This window comes from Carya illinoinensis, chromosome 12, assembly GCF_018687715.1.
Source record: "Carya illinoinensis cultivar Pawnee chromosome 12, C.illinoinensisPawnee_v1, whole genome shotgun sequence".
NCBI classification, from domain to species: Eukaryota; Viridiplantae; Streptophyta; class Magnoliopsida; order Fagales; family Juglandaceae; genus Carya; species Carya illinoinensis.
The window spans coordinates 24,412,699-24,435,525 of NC_056763.1; the positions used below are offsets into that span (position 1 = coordinate 24,412,699).

The 22,827-nt window shown below is 37.8% G+C and overlaps 2 protein-coding genes across 3 annotated transcripts; one reads left to right on the plus strand and one right to left on the minus strand.

Moving 5' to 3' along the window:
* Positions 1-2,690: 2,690 nt before the first annotated feature.
* Positions 2,691-10,361, plus strand: LOC122289920 (extra-large guanine nucleotide-binding protein 3-like). Of its 2 annotated transcripts, none has more exons than XM_043097316.1 (9): positions 2,691-2,939; positions 3,527-4,583; positions 4,715-4,852; positions 5,420-5,524; positions 5,616-5,795; positions 6,500-6,677; positions 8,382-8,629; positions 8,993-9,165; positions 9,524-10,361. In XM_043097316.1, the coding sequence occupies exons 2-9, from the start codon at positions 3,618-3,620 to the stop codon at positions 10,116-10,118; spliced, it is 2,583 nt and encodes an 860-aa protein (XP_042953250.1). In that variant the 5' UTR covers positions 2,691-2,939; positions 3,527-3,617; the 3' UTR covers positions 10,119-10,361. The 2 variants fall into 2 exon arrangements, with proteins under 2 accessions (XP_042953250.1, XP_042953251.1); XM_043097317.1 differs by having other exon boundaries at positions 3,614-4,583.
* Positions 10,362-10,991: 630 nt separating this feature from the next.
* Positions 10,992-22,080, minus strand: LOC122289921 (26S proteasome non-ATPase regulatory subunit 13 homolog A). Its single transcript, XM_043097318.1, has 6 exons — positions 21,763-22,080; positions 19,462-19,908; positions 18,504-18,584; positions 17,766-17,962; positions 17,538-17,637; positions 10,992-11,527 (listed from the first exon to the last, which is right to left on the minus strand). Exons 1-6 carry the CDS (start codon positions 21,913-21,915, stop codon positions 11,342-11,344), a joined length of 1,164 nt encoding a protein of 387 aa, XP_042953252.1. The 5' UTR covers positions 21,916-22,080; the 3' UTR covers positions 10,992-11,341.
* Positions 22,081-22,827: the final 747 nt, after the last annotated feature.

Below are 22,827 nucleotides of genomic sequence, written 5' to 3' on the forward strand. Positions count from 1 at the left end.
AAAATAATAATAATATTTTAAAAATATTTTATTCAATTTTTATCTAAAATTATATTTTCTCATCTCTATACAAATACTAACACAACGAGAAATATTTAATATAATTTATGATATAATACTAATCATAAAAAAATTTCAATTTATAATGTACATCATAATTTTTTATAGTTCTAAAATTCAATATAAGTAGGTTTGGCAAGTGAGATAATAAAAATTTCTCATCTTATCTCATCATTATAATTTTTTTAAATTTTCACATAAAATATAATAAACAATTCAATCTTTTCAAATCTTAATATAATAATAATATTAAAAAAATATTTTAAACTTTTATCTAAAATAAAAAATTATCATCTCACTGTTCAAGTACATTTTTCTTTTTTCTTTTTCCTTCAAAAAAAAAAAGAAAAAAAAAACTTGATTCCTAGTAACCTAGAGAGCAACAAAAAAGAATAGAAAAATTTAATTGTAAGTATAATTATGTATTAATATATGTATTAATCTAATATAATTAATTAAAAAATAAATTTTATTAAAAATAATATTAATTTAAATTTTAAATATAAAAAAATTAATATTAATACATAAATTATTACCCGACTATAAGCAACAAAACTAAAAAAGAATTGGTGCTCCAAGTGGGTCACATCGTGATGCATTGCAACTAATTCTATCATCTGAATTTAATTGTCAACCGATCTAAAGTTTAAAGATCTTTTCTCTAATGATTAATCGAGCATTCGATGACGACCATATCTACTCCCATCTCTTCTTCTACTCTATATTCAAAGCGCGTGACCGACACTTCCAACATTTTATTATTATTATTATTATTATTTACTCTTATTTGATTTTCTTTTTCCCAATTACTATTCTCATTAATTGCCAAGAATAACAGTGAGTTAGAAGCCAGCAAACAGTCTCTTGCTTCACATTCTAAACTACAACAGACAACAGAACGTGCCTTAGGTACACAATAACACATCATTTCACTATGGAAAGAATGTTTCAAATTTTGAAATAGCTCCTTTTTAAGTTAGAAAAATACTTCGCCTATAAATAAATTTTATAAAATCAAATATATATATAAATTGACGTGTATTAATATAATATGTCAGATTATAAAATTCGTATTATCATAAAGTTGATCTAATGTCTTACATTGAATTACATTAATTTCTAAATTTATTAAGATCTCTTTATAGATATAGTGTTTATCTTTAAACTATCTTTAATTGATTTTACATTATATTATTGTCCATATAAATCTTTCGATCTGTATTAAATGATCAATAAATTTTATAAAATATATTTTTTATGTTTATAATTATTCAAAGCTTTTCAAATAAGTACAAGAAAAGAAAAAAAGAATTTACTCTTCGAGAATATAGACTTTGAATTGTGTTAGTGGATACAAATGGTCAAAATTTAATTAATCGACATTATATTATAAAAATGGCAATGTTAGGGGATTACCCCGCCGGTACCATTGGGCGTGCCCCATAGCCTATTTGAAAAAAAAAAAATTAAAATATTTTTTATACATCTTTAATCATTAAAAAAATAATTATTTTCTTAATTATTAAATAAAAAAAATCGAGTGGTCAAACTCAAATGGTACAAACTGGGCGACTGACTATCATATTCCTTATGATAATTTTCTAACTCAAGTTCTCCAAGAATATGCTTTGTTCCCACTCCACATTAATAATCATTAAATTATGAATATCATAATGACGTGTCATATGAATCTTAAAATCATAGTAAAAGATGAAGGCAAGTTGGGGAGACATTATTTTATTAGGACTTGGCTTGCAAAGCAACACACCACACTTAGTAATAATCAATCCTATTTGACCCATGAGGCCACAACATCATCAAACTAACTAACATTGGTCGTCGGTTGTGTTGCCTAAGTTCCACTTAAGTTTGCCGGCAATTGTTCGAGTATTTATATGCTCTTTTTATTTTTTAGGTCTTATTTATTTTTATAAAATATCTCTTCTTATTTTATTTAATTATTGCGATTTTTTTAAAATTATCATAATAAAATAATTTAATTTTTAAAATTTTAAAATAATAATAATATTATTATTAATATTAAAAATATATATTTTAATAATATTTGATGTAATTTTTAATTTTTATTTTAACTTATCAAGAAAAAACAATACCAATCTCTTTAGTTTTATTTGAAATTGCAAAAGATACGAGATGAGATTATTCAAACAAATGTTTTGTTGGTTAGGACTTTTGACTTTTAAGTTTTATTTTATAAACTTTATTTACTGTTTTAGATATTTATGGGATGTGGACAGATTCTCGTGTATTTTTATTTTCTAAAGTCTTATAATTATTTTAAGAGAAATAATATTTATAATTATAGTTATATAAATGTTATAGTCTTTTTAAAAAAAATAAATTAACGCGAAATTTATATAAAAAAAAATTAATTTTTTTAATCTAGATCTTAATATTTTATAAAGTAATTATATAATATTTACACATTTCATAATTATATATAACATTATATTTATTTTAATTAAAAAATTAGTTGTGCATCATTTACAGACACGCGCCGAGTCGACGCGTGGAGCACAGCTCACCTGTCCTCGTCATACGCGAAAGTCAGACAAACTGGGTAGGAGCTATCCCGACTACTAGTGGGAAGTGTGGGGTCCATTATTGCAATCTCGCTCCCCCTCTCTCTCTCTCTCTCCAAACAGGGAAACTCTTTGATATCGATGAATGTTGAATGGGTTGGGCAAACGTGGGCTTTTGCAGGAGCTTTTGACCTTTTTTGTTCTTCAGAGCCATCAAAACTGAAACAATAGAAGAAGACGAAGAAAAAAAAAGAGAAGCTGATATAAGTGCTGCTTCAATTTCACCTGGATTTATTGCTTTCGTTTTGTCTTTTTACGCCCCACCTCCTCCCTCAGGTACGTACTTGCTTTGCGTCGAATATTTGTCCTCCTTAAAAGTCCAGTAATCACTTCCTTTTCATTGATCTTTCTTTTGGGTGATTGATCTTCCTTTGAATTTAGAATTGTTCTTTGTTCTAGTTTATTGGACTTTGCCTCTTCTTCCTCTTGTTTTTTTATTTTATTTTGTGTTTTGTTTTGTTTTTGTTTATGAGTTGTTTGACTATGGTTTCTTCAAAATTTGGGCTAGGAATAAGTCTCAACCTTTTATTGAATTCTGCTACATCAACTTGGGCTCCCTTTTCTGACTACAAATAAATTCAAATCCTGTTGTGGGATTTGTTTGAAAGTCGTGCTTCGACTCAAAAAAGTTCGCAAATTCGTTTTCGTTCCTTTTTAATTTGGCTGAAATTTCGTATCAGTTTGTTATATATCTTTCTAGTTTTTGAGGTTTTCAAAGGATGACCGGTCGGTTGCGGCTGCTTAATGGCTGTTACCCGTTCTAAGTCGTAATTCACCTTTGTTTACCTGGTTATTCTCTATGCTTCTCTTATGTTTGGCGCTGAATGTTACATAAAGTTGTAATGCTTGGGCTTTTAATTCAGATTATATAGGACACAGTTGCATGCTTTTGGTGATATTAAATGAAGTTATAGTTTGAGGCCCTTCTTGAAGATCTGTTAATTTGGTAGTGTTATGGCCAAAGTGGAGCAAAGAGGGGGAGAGGGCTGGAGAAAACTGGTGACAAAGATGCTCCCACCAGGAGCTTCTCTCCCTGAAGATGATAGTGATCTTGATTACTCTATTGCCCTCGAGTATGAGGGCCCTCCGGTTACTTATCAAGTCCCTAGAGTGGAACCCCTGAATGTAAACTTACGTGAGATCCCAACTGCAGAACCCGTATCTGAATCGCAAAGATCCACTGCCAATGCAGGTCCTCCAGTCGTTGAACCTATACCTTTGCCAGTGTCTTGTATTGCTGGTGTTACGACTTTGCCTACTCACAGCCCAGGGGTCTCGGGCAGTTCAGAGTCTGTAGCTTCTGTCTTGCAAAACCCCGATTCTTCTTCTGCTTCTCCATCAGTTTCTCCAAATTCAGTCCATAATCCTCCTAAAAAGGTTACTAATGAAGTAAGGAGAGCGCCAGTAGTCACTTTTAACACGGTTAATAGATCTGACAGGAAAGAGATTGAGGTTGAGAAGCCAGATTTTATAAATTATGTTGGCGTGTCAAAAGAAAAGAAGAAGAAGAAGAGTAGAGTGTGTTATCGGTGTGGAAAAGGGAAGTGGGAGACAAAGGAGTCATGCTTAGTGTGCGATGCAAAGTATTGCAGCAATTGTGTTCTTAGAGCAATGGGATCAATGCCCGAAGGGCGCAAGTGTGTAACTTGCATTGGTCAACCGATTGATGAATCAAAGCGGCTGAAATTGGGTAGACATTCAAGGGTATTATCCCGATTACTCAGCCCCTTGGAAGTCAAGCAGATTATGAAAGCAGAGAAAGAATGTTCTGCTAATCAGCTTCGGCCGGAACAGCTAATTGTCAATGGATTCCCTCTTAAATCAGAAGAGATGGCAGAACTACTTGGATGTCCTTTGCCTCCTCGAAAGTTGAAGCCTGGTCGATATTGGTATGACAAGGAATCTGGTCTGTGGGGAAAGGTGAGGCATGTTCAACACAATTGATTCACTTTCTTTTTAGTTTGGCATTCTGCAATTGCATGGGTCAGAAATCTTATTTTTCCCAAATGGGTTTGAGTTTCTTTTAGCATCTATCGTTGTTGATTTGACAGGAGGGGGAAAAACCTTATATAACCGTAAGTTCAAACTTAAACTTTACCGGGAAACTTTGCCCTGATGCGAGCAATGGGAATACTGAAGTCTACATCAATGGCCGAGAAATCACAAAGCTTGAATTGAGGGTTCTACGGGTAAGCTCTTTGTCCTTATAAAAGGACATTGTCATAAGCTGTAACTCATTGCATTTACGTATAATGGATAATATTCACTCAATCTGAATATTGGATACATATTATTTGTGTATGCACTTGTGATATTCCTTGTTGGCTCCCTGTCTTATAATTGCTATGATGATGTATATGTTTTTTTATTTGTGTATGCACGTGTGATATTCCTTGTCGGTACCCTGTCTTATAATTGCTGTGATGATGTATATTATTTCGGACATCACTTATCAACCTTCTCAGAGGTCAGTTTTGAAATTTCTTAAAAAATCTAGTAACTGAAAATGATGGGAGATGACAGCTTTGTTCCAACGTCACTTTCTTTAACTAGAATGGGATTGCAGAATGATGATGAATCCTTCCAGCTTTGATTCTAATGCTCTACATCTCATTTACTTTATTTTATTTGGTCTCATTAAATGCTTTGATATGGTAGCTTACACTCCTTAGTTTGTAGTTATATTTAGTTATCAAAAAGAGAAGGGTTTAAAGTCGATCTAATATCCTTACTAGTCTAGTTTTTAATACTTTCAGCTGGCAAAGGTGCAGTGTCCACGTGACACTCATTTTTGGGTCTATGATGATGGTCGTTATGAAGAGGAAGGTCAGAACAACATTAGGGGAAACATTTGGGAGAAGGTATGTTCTGAAAAAGTTTGTTTTGAATTTCTCTGTATGGGATTATGGGAACCTTATATGAAACAGTTTGGATTTGCTTCTTGCTAGACAGGCCTCAATACGGTTTATGTGTACCCTTTTTTCTTTGCCTGTACCCCATGGTCAACCTCCTGGACCAAGAGATGAGGCTAGCAATTATACAACAGTTCCAAATTATCCAGAACAGAAAAACACTCAGAAGCTTCTTCTTCTTGGACTTCAAGGCTCTGGAACCAGCACTATCTTTAAGCAGGTACCGCATCCATACCTATCACAACTATAATGATATCTGCATCTGCAAACTCATTTCCATATTGTATGACCTTTCATACTGCTGGGTTCACGCTTAGTCTACATTTCATAATCATTTTATTTCAATCGTCACTGAAGTTGTAAAATCTGGTGATGATTATAACAAAATGAATTTTAGATCTAGAAGCCTAATTGCTGAGGAAGTTCTACTGAACATTTAAAGCTAAGAACCGTACATTAATGGATACTTTACTGCATGTCCAGAAATCAGTTACAAAGTTTCATAAAGATTGGGCCGGCTTGAGAATTTTCTAAGTAGGGCCCCTCATTTTAGCACCTCTTTGGGAAAATAGGCTGTAAAAACACAATGGACTGAATATTGTCTATTTATTTTATTACAGTGTATGGCCAGGGATGTTTGCTTTTAAAATGAATGAACTTTTAAGTTTGAAGGATTTTATTCTTTGGGGTTTGACATTTGTGCACACATTCATTCACGTTAGGCCCCCCCTGGTTCATTCTGTGGTTCCAACTTTTCTCATACGATCACAAGCATATTTAGTTGGCATGTTTCTTTTATCAAATGTCATGTCCACTGGGTTCCCACAAAGGCCTTTCATCTTTGCATTGATGTGCATCTTTTCCACTGCATAATTTGTTGTATTGATGCTCACTTCCCTTGGTACTTTATCAATGACTGAGCAGGCCAAATTTTTGTATGGGAACAATTTTGCCTTAGAAGAATTGCAGGATATTAAGCTGATGATCCAGAGTAACATGTATAGATATATTAGCATTTTGCTTGATGGGCGGGAGCGCTTTGAGGAAGAGGCTGTGTACAGGATGAGAGCACAAGGTTCCCATGATCAGAATAATGATACAGGTAATATCTGCAAATATGATGTTTAATTAGGTTAAGTGGTATATGCAGATTAAGATCCTCTAGATTCCTTTTGGTAACTCCCATCTTACATATTATTTTTAATTAAAAGGTTTCTTGATATATTTTCTCACCATTTACCAGCTCAAGAGAATTTTCAAAATTTCCCCTGATTCATTGTTTCTTGCTAAGCTAGATGTTCAGATGACAACATTTCAACAACTGGGAAATCACATAAAACTTGATTCAGTGGGGTTCATCATGAATTAGGTTTGGGTGGCTGGTGATTTTCGGATCTTGTAGAAAATGCCATGACAACTGCCCCCCACATGAAAGCCCCATCTGGCGATTTATATATATATATTATTAAATTGGCACTCTTAAAATTTTGAGAAAGAGCTGATGGATCCTAATAACTGTTATGATTATAAAAACTCCACCTTGGAGTTAGCCTAAAGACTCTAGAAGATTTTATCTTGGTTGATACTTCAGTTGTATGAGTAGAATTTGACATTGTCAGAAGATATACTTTGATAGAAATTTTTGTTTACATCTCACGCTACCATTCTTTACGAAATTATTTGGTTGAAGTCCAGAAACTTCAAATCTTTGACGTAAGTAGACAATGCACTACACATGATTTTTCTTAGTTCCAAGAAACGTTATTGCCAACTTGCAACTGTTATGCAGACTGCCCTATGAGTTATTAGCCCTTTCGGCTGCCAATGCATCAAGACTTGTTGGCCATGTATTGCATGTCTAGAAGGTTTAAATTCATTGCAATAGTGAATTGTTCGTGTACGTATGTGTGAAATCTTGGTAGGTTTAAGAAACTTCCATCTTTACTCATCAAAAAGAGCTTCCCATACTTATATATATATATATATATAAAGAGCTTCCCATTATCTTCTTCTTAAGAAAACTTGAGTGTATATTTGAATAAAATGTTGTCAATGAGATGGTTTCCGGGATGGGAATCTTATTGATCACGTTATTTTTGCTTAAGCTTGGACATAATAGCAGAATTGACAGAAAGAACTTTTCTTAGACTAAATTCAGTTGAAGGAAATGGTTGAATTTGCCAGCAATGTGAAAGCAATAGCCTTGAATCTTTTTTTTTATAAGTAACAAGGTATCTCATTGATATAAAGATAGGCATAGCCCAGGTACACTGGAAGTGTACATGTGAATACACCTATTTAAGAACTAGAAACAGTTACAAGGAAATCATGGAAGCTGAGACCATTCAAATCAAAAGAAATGGCCCACAAAAACAAAGTCTTCCAGAAGAAACTCCTAAACTCATCCAAGGAACGGTCATTATCCTCAAAAAGTCTCATTTCTTTCACACCATATACCCCAAAAAATAAATAAAGGAGCCATTTTCCACATGGCTGCATAGCTTGATTTCAACTTTTACCAATAGTTTTAAGCCTAAAAGCAAGGAAAGTATTCTATGAGAAGTTTCTATTATGTAGTATTGTCAACAGGTCACTTCAAATAGAATAGGTGTGTTGAGGTGGTATGGAGTCCACGGCTTCTCAAATTAGAGCCTTAAACTTTGTTAAGAGCTAGTAATTCTTTCTTAATGTTGATGTCACGATTATGTTGATCAGGCCATATGCAAAGTGAAAGGAGTTACTTAACTGCATTACACTGCATTACAGTGCTTCGAATATGTAGCATCTGATCTCAATCTTGTTTCAGATGGAGAAGTTGATCCTAACGGAACGAGTCAATGTATCTATTCCATAAACCCGAAGTTGAAGCATTTCTCTGATTGGCTTCTGGATATTATAGCCACTGGAGATTTGGATACATTCTTCCCTGCAGCAACTCGGGAGTATGCTCCATTAGTTGAAGATGTGTGGAAGGATCCTGCTATACAGGAAACATATAGAAGAAAAGATAAGCTTCACTTCCTCCCGGATGTTGCAGAGTACTTCTTAAGCAGGGTATTTCATTTAGACTCTCATTGATATCTCATTTTGATTTATTTTTCATTTTACAACCTTCCATTGCAAATCTTTACCTTGCTACATGTTTATGTAGTTACCACATGTTTAACTGTTCGTTTATTTTTGGCAAGAACTAATTTATTCCTGAAAATCAAGTGTGCCCCAATCCTTCCCATTCAAAAAATGTTGTGTTGGTTTGTCTCTTCCATCAGTGTGCGGTCAATCTGGGACCCTTTGTAGTGGTTGCTGGCCAAATGTGAATCAGATTTATTCTTATTATTTTCAACAATCTCCCTGATTAAGATAAAGTAAATAAGCATTACTCATCTTGGATGGCTACATAATTCTTGTTTCCTTCAGGCTGTCGAGATATCAAGCAATGAATATGAACCTTCAGAGAGAGACATAATCTATGCAGAAGGGGTGACTCAAGGAAATGGTTTGGCTTTCATAGAATTCTCGCTTGATGATCGTAGTCCAATGTCTGAAACCCATACAGACAATCTAGGGGCTCCACCTCCACCAATGACCAAGTAATTTTATCTCACTACTCACTATTCTGTGTATGGTCATATACAATCCCTGCTTGATCCTTCTACTCGGTCTGAATAAATCCGGTGTGGCATCTGTCTATGGAATGGCAATCTGGTGATTTCCATGAGTATTGTGAAAAGCTGCCACACTAACCTAATCTCTGATCCCATGTGGCCAAGTTGCACCTACCAAGAGCCTTTCTAATTTATTATTATTATTATTATTATTATTATATGGGCATTCATATTGTAATTATTGTTTTGGAAGGTTATATTTTTTGTTTAATATAAGATGTAATTAATATTATTTGTGGTGTATGAATTTGACAGAATCTTGAACATTCTTGTGTTTTGACAGATACCAACTTATAAGGGTAAATGCCACCCAAGGCATGAACGAGGGATGTAAGTGGGTGGAAATGTTTGAAGATGTTCGGGTGGTAGTCTTCTGTGTTGCTCTTAGTGACTATGATCAGATGGGGCTTACCTCAGAAAGTAGTGGCAGTGGACCCGTGCTTCAGAACAAAATGATGCAAAGCAAGGAACTGTTCGAGAGTATGGTTAGACACCCTTGCTTTAAGGACACCCCATTTTTATTGATATTAAACAAGTATGATCTTTTCGAGGACAAGGTGAGTCGGGTGCATTTAAGTTCTTGTGAGTGGTTCAATGACTTCAGTCCGGTGCAGACGCATCACAACAACCACATGTCGGCACATCAGGCATACTTCTACGTCGCAGTAAAGTTCAAAGACCTCTATGCTTCCATAACAGGTAGAAAGCTTTTTGTGTGGCAAGCTAGGGCAAGGGATCGGGTGACCATTGACGAGGCATTCAAGTATATAAGGGAGGTTCTCAAGTGGGAGGAAGAGAAGGATGACAACTATGGTGGAATAGAGGACTCGTTTTATAGTACAGATGTGAGCTCCTCGCCTTTTGTCAGGCAAGAGTGAATCATATTTGTATTGGCTTTACAGTTCCAAGTGAAAATGGGAAAGAATGTAATATGCTTAGCCATCATCCGCTCCTCTGGTTATTTATGTTTCCACTTCTAATCACCAATGATATTGGTGGGGCTGCTTCATCTTGGAATTTTGGTGGCTGTTTATTGATTTTATGTATACACGTGGATTTGAGATTCCTTGATCACAAGGTTTCAATGGATTTTTATTTTTTATTTTGGAAAAATATACAAATCCCATCTTAAATTACCATCCATCCAATTTTTAAGTCAGCCCCCAATAAGATTTTTACAAAATTAATAACCCTATACTATATTAAAATTAAAAAATTGGAAATGAGAGGAGAGAAATTTGCCACTACCGGGAAAAAGATATTGGTGAATTTCCTTTAAAAGAATGGCGGGAAAAGAAAGAGAGAGAGAAGACTGCTCAATCATTTTCTCTGAAATATGAAATTGCCCTTGTAAGCTTAATCCAGGTGCATCCCACATAAATAGATTCCCTAAGCTTCCATTTACTCATGGCAAGTTGGGGATTTTTTAGATGTTTGTACAATAGATACATTGACACATGCACATAGAGGAAAACATAAATATGAAAGAAGATACAGTTTCTGAAAAGAAATGTTATGCAAGTAAATTTACAGATAAACATGGTTTGATATACTACGGTAGATTGTAAAACTCTTCACTATAAACTAGATCTAACATATAATATTAAGCCACGTCTGTTTATAAACTTTGTTTTGTAAAATCTGTGTCTAGGTCTAGCAGTTTTCCAAAAATTGCATGACCTTAGCCTATTAAGATGTAGGAGAATGTGTAAAACGTATAAAATGAAAACCCTGAAAGAAAAAGAAACGCATTTAAACAGTATGAAGAAGATCACATCTGATTGTATGTAAGAAGAAATTTCCAAATAAGATGTCTGATAACCACTCTAAAGCGTAAGAACAGCCATTCGTTCTCATCTGATGCACCATGTCTCTAGGCATGCCACCATAGAACCCATGACCCTGAAGTGAAATACAATAGGGGCTGCTCCTTCCAGGAAAATGATTCAAAATAATTCGGCAAAAGAAAGGAAGCATACAACTGGCGGTACTGACCATGTGACTTAAGGAGTTTCTGTCTCTTTTTGTTCGCCTTTGCAATTTTCCCCCATTTATGTCATGGAGTTGTTACAATGGGCATGAGCTAATCAGTAAACAAAAATCAGGATGCAACAAGATCGGGTGTTTCTGCCTCAATGGATACCAAAGCTGTGCGCACTTTATCCAACCAATTGTCCAGACGGTCACGCAACGATTGGACCTGTGGAATCCCCAAAACTCTTGGCTGCACCCAGGATACATGCACGGTTCCCTCAACTTGATCGATTATACCTTCAATTAGATGAACCTGCAGTATGAATCCTCCCAGAGGTTTAAGTATCAAATAGAAACTTTTCCATAATAATAAAAAATAAAAAATAAAAACAAGTGGAAAAAAATAAAAGCAAACCCTATCATCTATAAAGCATGCCTCTTTTTTTTTTTCATTACAATTACAATGCTTGCCTATGGGCAGAGAACTAATAACCAACATCACTGGATTTTCCTTCTTTGATGATGAAAATTCACCAACCATAACAGTGAGCATAAGTTTTTTCCCGTCCCCAGAAAATTAGAAAAGCTACACCAAACTTAATGAGAAACATATATATTTTTTTTTGATAAGTAAGAAGAAATATATTAGAAATGAAAAGGGCAAGGCCCATGTACACAGGGGGTATACAAAGAGCCTTGCTACAGGCTAAGAGCTGCAAAGAGCAGCGTAAAGTTCAGAAAAAGAAGTGCCATTCAGTACAATAGAGGATGCCCATAAAACTAAAGTGTGGTAAAAGAAAGCCCTAAAGCCTTCCAGAGATCGCTCCTTATCCTCGAAACAGCGACTATTCCTCTTGGTCCATGTGCACCACATTAGGCAAAGTGGCACCATTTTCCAAATATCTGCGATCTGCCCCTTGCCCTGGATTCCTCTCCAACAAGCCAAAAGATCAACCACATTTCTAGGCATTACCCATGCCAAGCCTAGTCTTGTAAAGATGTCATCCCATAATGCCGTGACAGCTTCACAATGAAGAAGTAAATGGTCCGCTGTCTCACTGTTGTGTTTGCACATAAAGCACCAATCCATTAGGTAGAGGCCACGTCTTCTTAGTTTATCGATAGTCAGTATACTCCCATGGGATGCTAGCCATACGAAGAAGGCCACTTTTAAAGGTGCCTTAGTCCTCCAAATGCTCTTCCAAGGGAATGCAATGGAGGGGTGTGCCGAGAGTACCTTGTAAAAGGAACGTACTGAGAAACGCGCATTTCCCATGGGCGACCAAAGGAGATGATCTTCTCTATCAGCATGTAGCTTCAATGCTTGTAACGCGCTGTAGAAATCAGCAATGTCTTCCAATTCCCAATCTTGTGCCGCTCGGGTGAATCTTACTGACCAATGCGTGAAGGTAGAAGAGCTGTCGGAGTTATCCGCAACTGTGGCCTCCTTATCAGACGCAATCCTGTACAGGGAAGGAAAAGAGATCTTCAAAGCAAACTCGCCACACCAAGTGTCATGCCAAAAACTAACTTGATTGCCCCTTCCCACCACCAATATGCAATCAGCAAAAACAGCTTCCCAGCCATTGCGTATAAATTTCCACACACCTACGCCATAAGCCCCTTACTGCGTTGGAACACCAACCACCTCTCAAGCTCCCATATTTGCTGTCGATAATTTTTCTCCAAAGGGCGTCTCGTTCCCTATGGTATCTCCATAGTCATTTACCAAGTAGTGCCTTGTTGAGAATTCTCAAGTTTCGGAGCCCCAATCCACCATTTGCCATGGGTGTGCATACTTTTTCCCATTTGATCAAATGGCATTTTTTCACATCTTCCAAACTACCCTATAGGAAATCGTGGAAGGTCTTCTCCAATCTATGTGCCACACCTGCAGGCAAGGGGAAAAGAGAGGAAATATGTGCAAAGATTAGATAGAGTGCTCTTAATAAGAGTGACTCTGCCACCTTTGGATAGATAAAGTCGTTTCCATCCCGCAAGTTTACGTTCAATTTTCTCGACCACCCCATCCCACATAGACTTGGATTTGTGGGAGGCCCCCAAAGGGAGACCTAGATATTTCATAGGCAAGGATGAAACCTTGCAGCCCAGAAAAACAGCCAACTCACTTAGATTGTCGACCTCACCGACTTGAACCATTTCAGATTTTGCAAGATTGACCTTGAGTTCGGAGACGGCTTTGAAACAGAGCAATAGAGTCCTAAGAGAGCGGATCTGATCAGGGTCTGGCTCACAAAAGATCAATGTGTCGTCGGCAAAGAGAAGATGAGAAATAGAGAGATTACCATGGGTGGAGCCGCCCACTGAGAAACTCGAGATGTGACCACCCCCCACCATTCTATGAAACATTTTGCTTAAAATATCCATTACTAAGATGAAAAGGAGACGTGATAAAGGGTCTCCTTGCCGCAGGCCCCAGGAGCTATCGAAGAAGCCTTTGGGAGTGCAGTTCACCAAGACGGAGAATCTGACAATTGAGATACAATGTTTCATCCATTGACACCACCTTTCCCCAGAACCGTACCTGCCAAGTATGTGTATCAGAAAATCCCAGTTTACATGATCAAAAGCTTTCTCCATATCCAGCTTGCACAGGATACCCGGAATACCAGATTTGACCTGACTTTCTAAACATTCATTGGCAATAAGAACAGAGTCAAGAATTTGCCTCCCTTTCACAAAGGCATTTTGAGACTTCGATATGATCTTTCCCATAACGGTGCTCATCCTCTGGGCTAGCACTTTGGAAATAATTTTGTAAACCCCACTCACCAAGCTAACGGGGCGAAAGTCCTGCACCTCTACTGAGCTTGCCTTTTTTGGAATAAGGGCGATAAAGGAGGCGTTGAGACTTTTCTCAAATTTCAGGAAAGAGTGAAATTCGAAAAAAAACTTTCATAATGTCCTCTTTGACGATGTCCCAGCTAGCTTGAAAGAAAGCCATAGTGAAACCGTCGGGGCCTGGGGCCTTGTTTTTTCCATTCCTTTTAAAACTTTAAGCACTTCCTCTTCTTCAAACTGCCTTTCTAACCACGATGCATCAATAGAGTCAAAAGTTAACCCATCTACCTTAGGCCGCCAGGAATGTTGCTCTTTAAGCAACTGGTCGTAAAAGTGCACTGTGTTCCTTGATGGTTTCCCTGTTGGAGATAATCCTCCCGTCAGAATGTAAAACCTCAATGGCGTTGGTTCGTCTATGAGAATTGGCAACACTATGGAAGAATTTAGTGCACTTGTCCCCTTCTTTCAACCAAAGGGCTCGTGATTTTTGTCTCTAGGATATCTCCTCCAAAAGCGTGATTTTTTCCAGTTCGGCTATCACCACCGTTTTCCTTTCCTTCTCCTCAGCCGTGAGGGCCACAGATGCTTCTGTCCTCCAAGTGTTGCAGTTCCTGAAAAAGAGTGTCTCTTTGGTTATTTAGATTCCCGAAGGTTTCCAAATTCCATGTTCTTAGGTCATTTTTCAAGAATTTAAGTTTTCCGGCTAAAACAAAACTGGGGGTGCCCGAAATCTGATAAGAGGACCACCAAGATCTGATTTGGTCCATAAATCCCTCCACCTTCAGCCACATATTCTCAAATTTGAAGTATCTCTGCCCCTCGTGAATACCTCCACAATCCAACATAAGTGGAAAGTGATCTGAGCAAAGCCTGGGAAGGCGCTTCTGACAAAGGGTGGGGAAATGTGTCTCCCAAGACGGAGAGACAATAAATCTGTCCAGGCGAGACCATGCCCTCCCGTTTGACCAAGTATAGTCACCCCCCCTGGGGGAAGATCAAGCAAGTCCAGATCGAAGATTAAGGCTGAGAAATCAGCCATGGCTGATCCCGAGTTAGAGTCCCCCGACCTTTCACTCGAGAACCGAGTAGTGTTGAAATCGCCTCCAATGCACCAAGGACCCTCCCACCAACTACACAAGCCAGCGATCTTGTCCCAAAGAAGCTTCCTGCTATTATCATTATTCGGGCCATAAACACCTGCAAAGCCCCACGCGAACCCATCCTCCAAAGATTTAAAGGAACATGCAACCACAAACTCCCCAGTGGATTCTTCCACCAAATCAACAACTCTCTTATCCCACATCACAATAATGCCCCCTGAAGCGCCCTTGGAAGGCAAGCTAGTCCATCCCGCATAAGTGCAATTCCACAAACTTCTAACAATATTCCTGTCTACGTACTTCAATTTGGTCTCCTGTAAACAAATGATGTCCACCTTCCAATCCCGGATTAGGTTCTTCACCCTAAGGCGTTTGTTCGGGTTGTTTAAACCCCGAACATTCCATGAAAGGATTTTGGGCTTCATGGATCACCTAAGGTCACCCTATCAGTAATTCTTTCCCGGCTAGCGCTACCTTCTCGATCATAATTAAAGGAACATGAAAGTCTCTTTAATTCCCTCTCTCTTTTGTTGGCGGATCGGAGGTGGTGAGACAGTTCTGCTGCAATGGCTGTGAACAATGCTGTCAACTAGTCCTCGAAGCCGACGCAAGAAATCCCCGCGCAATGCCGAATGTCCTCCACCTTCTTCAGCACCCAATCTGTTTGTGGGTCAGACGGCAATGCTGGGGGCAACGAGCAAAGTGGGCTGGGATCATCCCCTTCATTCCCCACAACATCCCCTTTGATCACCATATCAGTGAAAGGTACTAAAAGGCTTGACCCTAAATCTGCCTCCCCTTCTTCTCCCTCTTCAAAACCAAGTTCAACCTCTTCCTCAAGCGTACAAAGAACCCTGGAGGTAAACTCAGAGGAATCCATCAAGGAAGGAGCAAACCGAACTACTGGGGAGGAGTGATCTTCATCCCCGGTGGAGAAATGGCTCTCGAAAGTGAACTCAGTAGCTTCCAAAGGACGGATCGGAAGTTTCTGTGCCGGATTCGGGCCCACAGAGGTGAGAGGATCGACGGTGACGTAGTTTTCCTCCATGGGCAACTCTGTCGGAGGCGTACTTGCCACCTTAGTGGGTTTAGGCGGTGCTTCGACTACGCCGGTAGGGTCGCCGGAGCTAGTCGGCACTTTCTGCGATGCCGGCAGGGTTTGGTTGAGGGAGCCTAAAAGCGGGTCACGGGACCGAGATCTGTGTGTTGAAGGCTCCTTCCGGGTCACGGGCTTGACTCGAGAGGGGGAACCCGTCTGGGGAGCGGAGTGAGGGCTTGGGCTTAAAGCCCGAGTGAGTGGGGTTGAGGCCCATGTAGAAGGGGCCTGCTGGGAACCGGGTGGGGGAATTGGCCTTGAAGCCCGGATGGGGGAATCAGTGTGTTGGGGGTTTAAAACTTTTTTTGCCCTCTGCGGGCTTTGAGGCCCGTTCGGCCCAGAGGCAAACAAAGGCCCGAGAGGCCGAGTGCTTACCAAAGCCCCACAACTTTTTGTTATCTCTGCACATGCAGAGGCCTTCCCTCCCATAATGGGAAAACAATTTTCTGAGATTGGCTGGAGCGAGACAGACGTGCACACCTTACTCCGTCCCATCACCATGCCGAGTCCCATGTCTACTTTATTCACCAGAGTAGCAATCTCTTGGAGTACACCCGAAAGTTTGGATTTAACATCCCAGAATACTCCTATTTCACCTAATGTTGTACCACTGTCAGAAATCCCCTCCACAACCGCTGGGCAAAAACCAGATTTATCTTCCTGCAACTCCTATACAGCGCTGCACTCTCCCGTTGCACCGGATAAAGCCGCGGCATAAGAAGCCGGCGTGGCCAATGGCCTGAATCCAAACTCCCCAACCCGACTTGGAGCCTCACGTTCAGCCACCTTTATGAGGTTGTAGGCAAACCCCTCCCATCCACAACTCTTGGTGCCTTCAGGGATGATTAGGGAGCCTCTTCTTCTGCCATTGACGAATTCCTCCAGGTGGAGGTAGCAGCCCCTAGCATTTCTGAGTAGATGAAGGGTGAGAAACCCATTGCCAATCCTCATTTTTTTAAAGAAATTCTCACGCCACCTGGTCTCGGCAGCTTCCACCACCATTTTCACCACCCATGAAGCCGCCGCCCCATTGATAAGCAAATAAAGAGCCATGCGTCTGCTTTTCTCTAGAATACGAAAACAATTTGCACCCACCTTCGAGAAAACAAAAGTTTTGGACTCCACAGAAAAATGTCTAATGTTCTCCATTGCAGAAAATATCTTATAATATCTTATAAGTTAGAAACCTAAAATATTTAAAATGAATAAACAAATAAACTGACTGATACACATGCAAAGCAGGAAACTTAGTAAAGGTAATACGATTCACAGAGCATGTGAATCTCAACTGCACATTAATGATATTCAAGGACACATGGACTTACAGACAGGCTCTTGATAAGAAGATGCTCTACATCCTCGATAGAAATTTTTGTGCGCTCAGCAATGATACTCAAAGGTATAGTTCGATCTTCAGAAGATCGGCTGCAAGGGAACATGTAGCAATTCAGTCCAACAATGATTCATACTAATCCCATGCAGCAGAAAACCAAAGAACTTATCTTCACTGGCACAAATCAAAAGTAAAAGATAATAACATAAAGGTTCTAAACCTGAAAATAATTTCCATCAAGCAGAGAATGTTTATCTTTTCCAACAGCTTCTTCTCGTTCTCGACTAATGCTGGTTGAGCCCTCAGAGCAGCATTATGCACCCGACATAGTTCCTGATAACGAACTAAATCACCAGAGTTGAATGCCTCCATAATATAATAGAGCCACTCAACCTTTGTCCCCAGAAGACTCTTAATCTGCAGAAGTTAAAAGACGTCATTCCCCAAAATGGAAGGCTGCAGAAGAATTTGGTAAGAGAAAATCCGATAGTTTTGAAACTAAGTCCATATCATTCTAATGTTTTTACAGCTTCCAAAGCAGTAAACATTATATCAAAATGTACTCTTATTTCTAAAAATTACAAGGAATCTATAAAAATATCCAGGAACGTTCGTTAAATATTGCAAATACATTTTACTATTACTACTATTCCATTCTTTGGTTTTGGGGTGTCCATAAATGAAAGATAATATAATCGAGTTTGCTGAAGCATTGTAATAAGCATCAATGAAGGAAAAGAATTTTGCCAACAGGATGGATAAGCAGCCTTATACTACTTGATTCAAGGAAAATACAATAATAAACCAGTATGAAAATATAGTGATTCAAGGATAAGTCCAAGCCACATCTGGGTTTTATACTTTTGCCTCCCAGGTAATAATATCGCTCCATTCACCGCTCTTCCTATACTCAATCCAAAGTGCTACAGATGATAAGAATATTACTGAAGACACTTACAATAGGATGGGCAAGGAGCTCTCCAAAGTTGTAAATGTTATCGCCCAGAAGTGCAGAAAGGGACAAATCGAACGCCAAATCCTAAAATATGAATTCGGGATCCAAAGGTTAGGACCATATAATAGACCCACAAAAAATGCACAAACAATCTTTATATATATATGTATGTAAGTAAGAAAATCTTTATAAATAAAAATAAAATAAAACATAATCTAGTGATCGTATAATGATCTTGTTTAAGCAGGATGTCAACAGATGTTACCATTTGCGCACTAATTACAATAAATTTTGAATATATGAATCAAACAACATAAAAATATTTTATAAAAAGGAACACCAGCATTCAAAAAGATTGAACATAGAGAAGTGCTTCGGGATTCAAAGAAAATGGAGATTTAGGTAATATCTAGTTGCACTAGCCACATAATTCTTTCCATGATGACCTCAGGCAGTAAGTTTTTGACCAAGCGAACCGCTAGAACAATTATCTGAAGCAGTATGATGAATAAATTCTTAGTAGATCCTAGTTAATTAAAAACTTAACATGTTCAGGCCCTGAATTTAGATTTATTTATTCCTTACACTAGTCATTACTGCCGCCACTAGGTTTTCACACATTGTTTAGCTTGAACACAGGCCTGGCATAATCACCATCGAACCATACCACTCAAATCAGGATACAATCTTGATTTACCTTCCACATAGAATACTTTGACAAAAGAGCATAACACATTATTTTCATAGTGTTATAAGTTACAATTCCGCAGATCCTGTAGGCAACCACTGGCATGTAACTTAGCAAACCATCAATGGGCCAGAATCACACATTTCAAACCTTCCGGTATTTATGTAAGATGACATGCCAAAATGACCCAGGTGAGAGAAAGCAAACCAACAATTATTTTATGCAACCACTGACATGTAAGCCAGAGAAAGGAGCACAATCAAAATCACATACCAGTTTAAATGATTCTGAGAGAGACTCCACTGATGTATATGCCAAATAAAGAAGAGCACTTTTATAGAACTCGGCAAATTCTTTACGACATTTATGGTACTGAGATGAAACCCAGTAATGGCTAGCATACACAGATGGATCAATGTCGGTCATACTGTCAAGGGCAATCTTTCCATCTTCTAGAAGTTTCTTGCACTCTTTTTGGTTCCCTTGTTCGAGTTTAAATGTGGCTATTTGCATGTTGATGTAAAGTATTGGCTCTTCAATACGCTGCTCTCTGGTGGCTCGAAGTTTCTCAATCACCCCTTCAAGATAGGTAATTGCAGCTTCTTTCTCTGCATACTGCCTAGAAACTATGACAGCAAAGTGCGCAAGCTTGAGAAGATTGATTTTAGTTTCAAAGTCGGTGATGAAATTGTGATATAACTGTATCAGAGCATCACCGGCCTGAATTGAAATTAACAGAAAAAAAGAAAAAGAAAAAAGAAGGTGTTAGGTGCATATGGAAAGGAAACATAGACAAAGATAAATCACATTTAATCTTTTTCAAGTCCAACAAGTTGGGAAAACATGTTTGAGGAGAGCAATGTCCAATCCATAGTACCCAAGCCAATAAATAAAAACATAGCAGTAGTGCAAAATCATGGTTAATCACTTGGATGATGTAATTGACTTGGCAATTGAATCAGATACTTTGCATCAAATGTATTTGAATAGGAAATATAACACTGGATCTTCAATAATTTCTGTTGTTAGTCATTGATAACATGACAGTGAGCACTCTAACCTCATTTAAGCATACACATGTTAATAACATAGCCTTATCACATTTTATATAATGCAGCAACTAAAATTTCATAGGTCCTTACGCTGGGGGATTTTTTCTCAATATTGTTTGTAGAGGATACAGACAAAGCAATGATAGCCAAAAGTTTGCTTGGAAATCATAACGACTAAGGGCTTGGGGCCATTACGCAAGAATAGAAGAATTATTAAATGGCCAAATATAACTAATATGCCTTGGCTGTATGTCATTGATGCCCAATCACACCTCACCCTTAGAACACAGTTCACAAGATCCATTCATAGCAAAGATATCAACAGACTCATTTCTGCATGTAATTAATGTCCAATAACCAATGACACTCCACCCTTGGGGTGCACAGTTCACAAGACCCATTCATGGCAAAGACCTTGACAGACTCATTTTACTTATATGGGTTTCCCTCTCCTTTCACCACCGCAGGGCCCTTTGGACCCACCCCTGCAGAGTAAACTCCGGTTCCATACACTGCACCCTCAGAAGTTTTCCTACACGGAACTGGTTAAATCATTGCTTTTCACCAGGGGGTGTGGCCCTAAAGATAGTTTGCATCCATCAGGTGTTAAACCTTGGACCTTGAAGGGAGTGATACCCCAAGACCAAGGTATTCACTACTTGGGCCAACCGCTTGGGGTTCTATGGGTGTCCCTCTCCTTAGAATACTGCACGATCTATTGGATTTTATCATGTTTGGACAGACCTCATGACCTACAATATACAAATAGGTGAAAGGGCACTCCTTCAATTACTCCAAATTCCAAATAATCACCTACAAATCAAGTAAACACTATAACTATACTCCGATAACTTTGATCCATTAACCATGCATCTTAATATAATTATATAAGTCCATGGTGTGCGCGCGCACACACTGAACCAGTTTACACCGAAAAGTATTAATCCCATGTGATATGTAATATGGGTATTCTAACTTGAGAAAAACTACTATATGTTTTGTATGACGGTTGTAAAACAAACAACCAAAACTGAATCCCTTTTAGTTTTTTTCTTGATAGGAAAACAAGGTTTTATTGATAATGATAATAGGCTTAGCCCAAATACACGGGTGAATCCCTTTGCAGATTAATTTCAATCTCTCACATTCAATTTTAGAGTAACAAATTCTCTCCTGCCTACATCATCCACTCACATATAGGGTCACCAATAATAAGCTAAACACGAAACCAAAAAATAATGTAATTGTCATGGACACTACTAAAAGTTTCTTCAATGTTATGATCATCGGCACGTTAGAACCCCTAATTCCCACGTAAAACCCCAGTTCATAACGCAGAACGCTGTTTCCCAATCTTCATTTTCAACGGAAACCCTAATTATCCATGAAGAAAATAAAACAAAACTCCGCCTCACATATAAAAATGGGCGTTTGAAGATTCAAAAACCCTAATCCCCAAACCCATACACGCACGAAAATACTCGAAGCAGAAGAATAGGGTAGCGAAAGAAAGCACACAGACCTGGAATACGGCGAGGGCGACGAACTGCTCGAGCTTGGCCGTAAGCTGGTGCCAGAGCTTCCTCTGGTACAGATCTGCGAGAGAGGCGTACCAGTCGGCAAGCTCCGGATGCGCGTTGCGCAGCGACTCCAGGTATTGCAGCGGCGCAGCCATGTCTGGAGAGAAAGAGAGAGAGAGAGAGAGAGAGAGAGAGGCGGTTCGTTTTTATAAGAGAGAAGCTTCTTTTTCTTGAGTTCAAAGAAAAGAACAAAAGATACCGAAAGAATGAAAGTACAGGAACGCCTTTGGTATTATCAGCTGTTTAGGTTCGTTTCTGCATCAACCCGCTTTCTATTTTCGAAGACTTTCCTTTCTTAAATGATTGAAAGTGTAAGTTTTGCACAGTTATTTAAAAATAAATAAATAAATAAATAAGTAATTTATATAAAAAATTAAATTAAATTTTTAATAATAAATTCTATTTTTTTAAATGACTGAATAATATTTATACACTTTATAACTATACATAAAATAATAAAACGTTTTTACAATTCTTTACATATAAATGATATTTACAATTTGAGATTTATTTTTTTATAAAAAAATAATTAAGTCGTATAGTTATAAGAAAAAATTATTTTATTAATGGTAAGTTCAACTTCTTTTAACGTAGATTACAGTCTACATAGAAACTACGCATTTAAAGTCTGTATATAACATTACTTTTGCAAGAGTTTGTACATCTAAGACTATAAATATTATTTATAATTTTTTTTATAAATTTTAAATTTATCAATTTTTTAAAAAGAATACTTGAAATTTGTATATTCTAAATCTATAAATATTATTTCTCTAAAAACAATATCACTAGACGTATAAACCCTCATTTTACAAGGTAATTATACAAATGGTCGTGAATCATTACTCATTTGCAAAAGTTATACTTTTAATTGAGCAACTAAAATAATTAAATTGATAAAATAAATACATTTTTTTTCATCCCGAAACTATCAAACTATATTATATTTTTCGTCCGAGTTATAAACATAACAGATTGTATTGTCAAATTATCATTGTCGCTAAGAC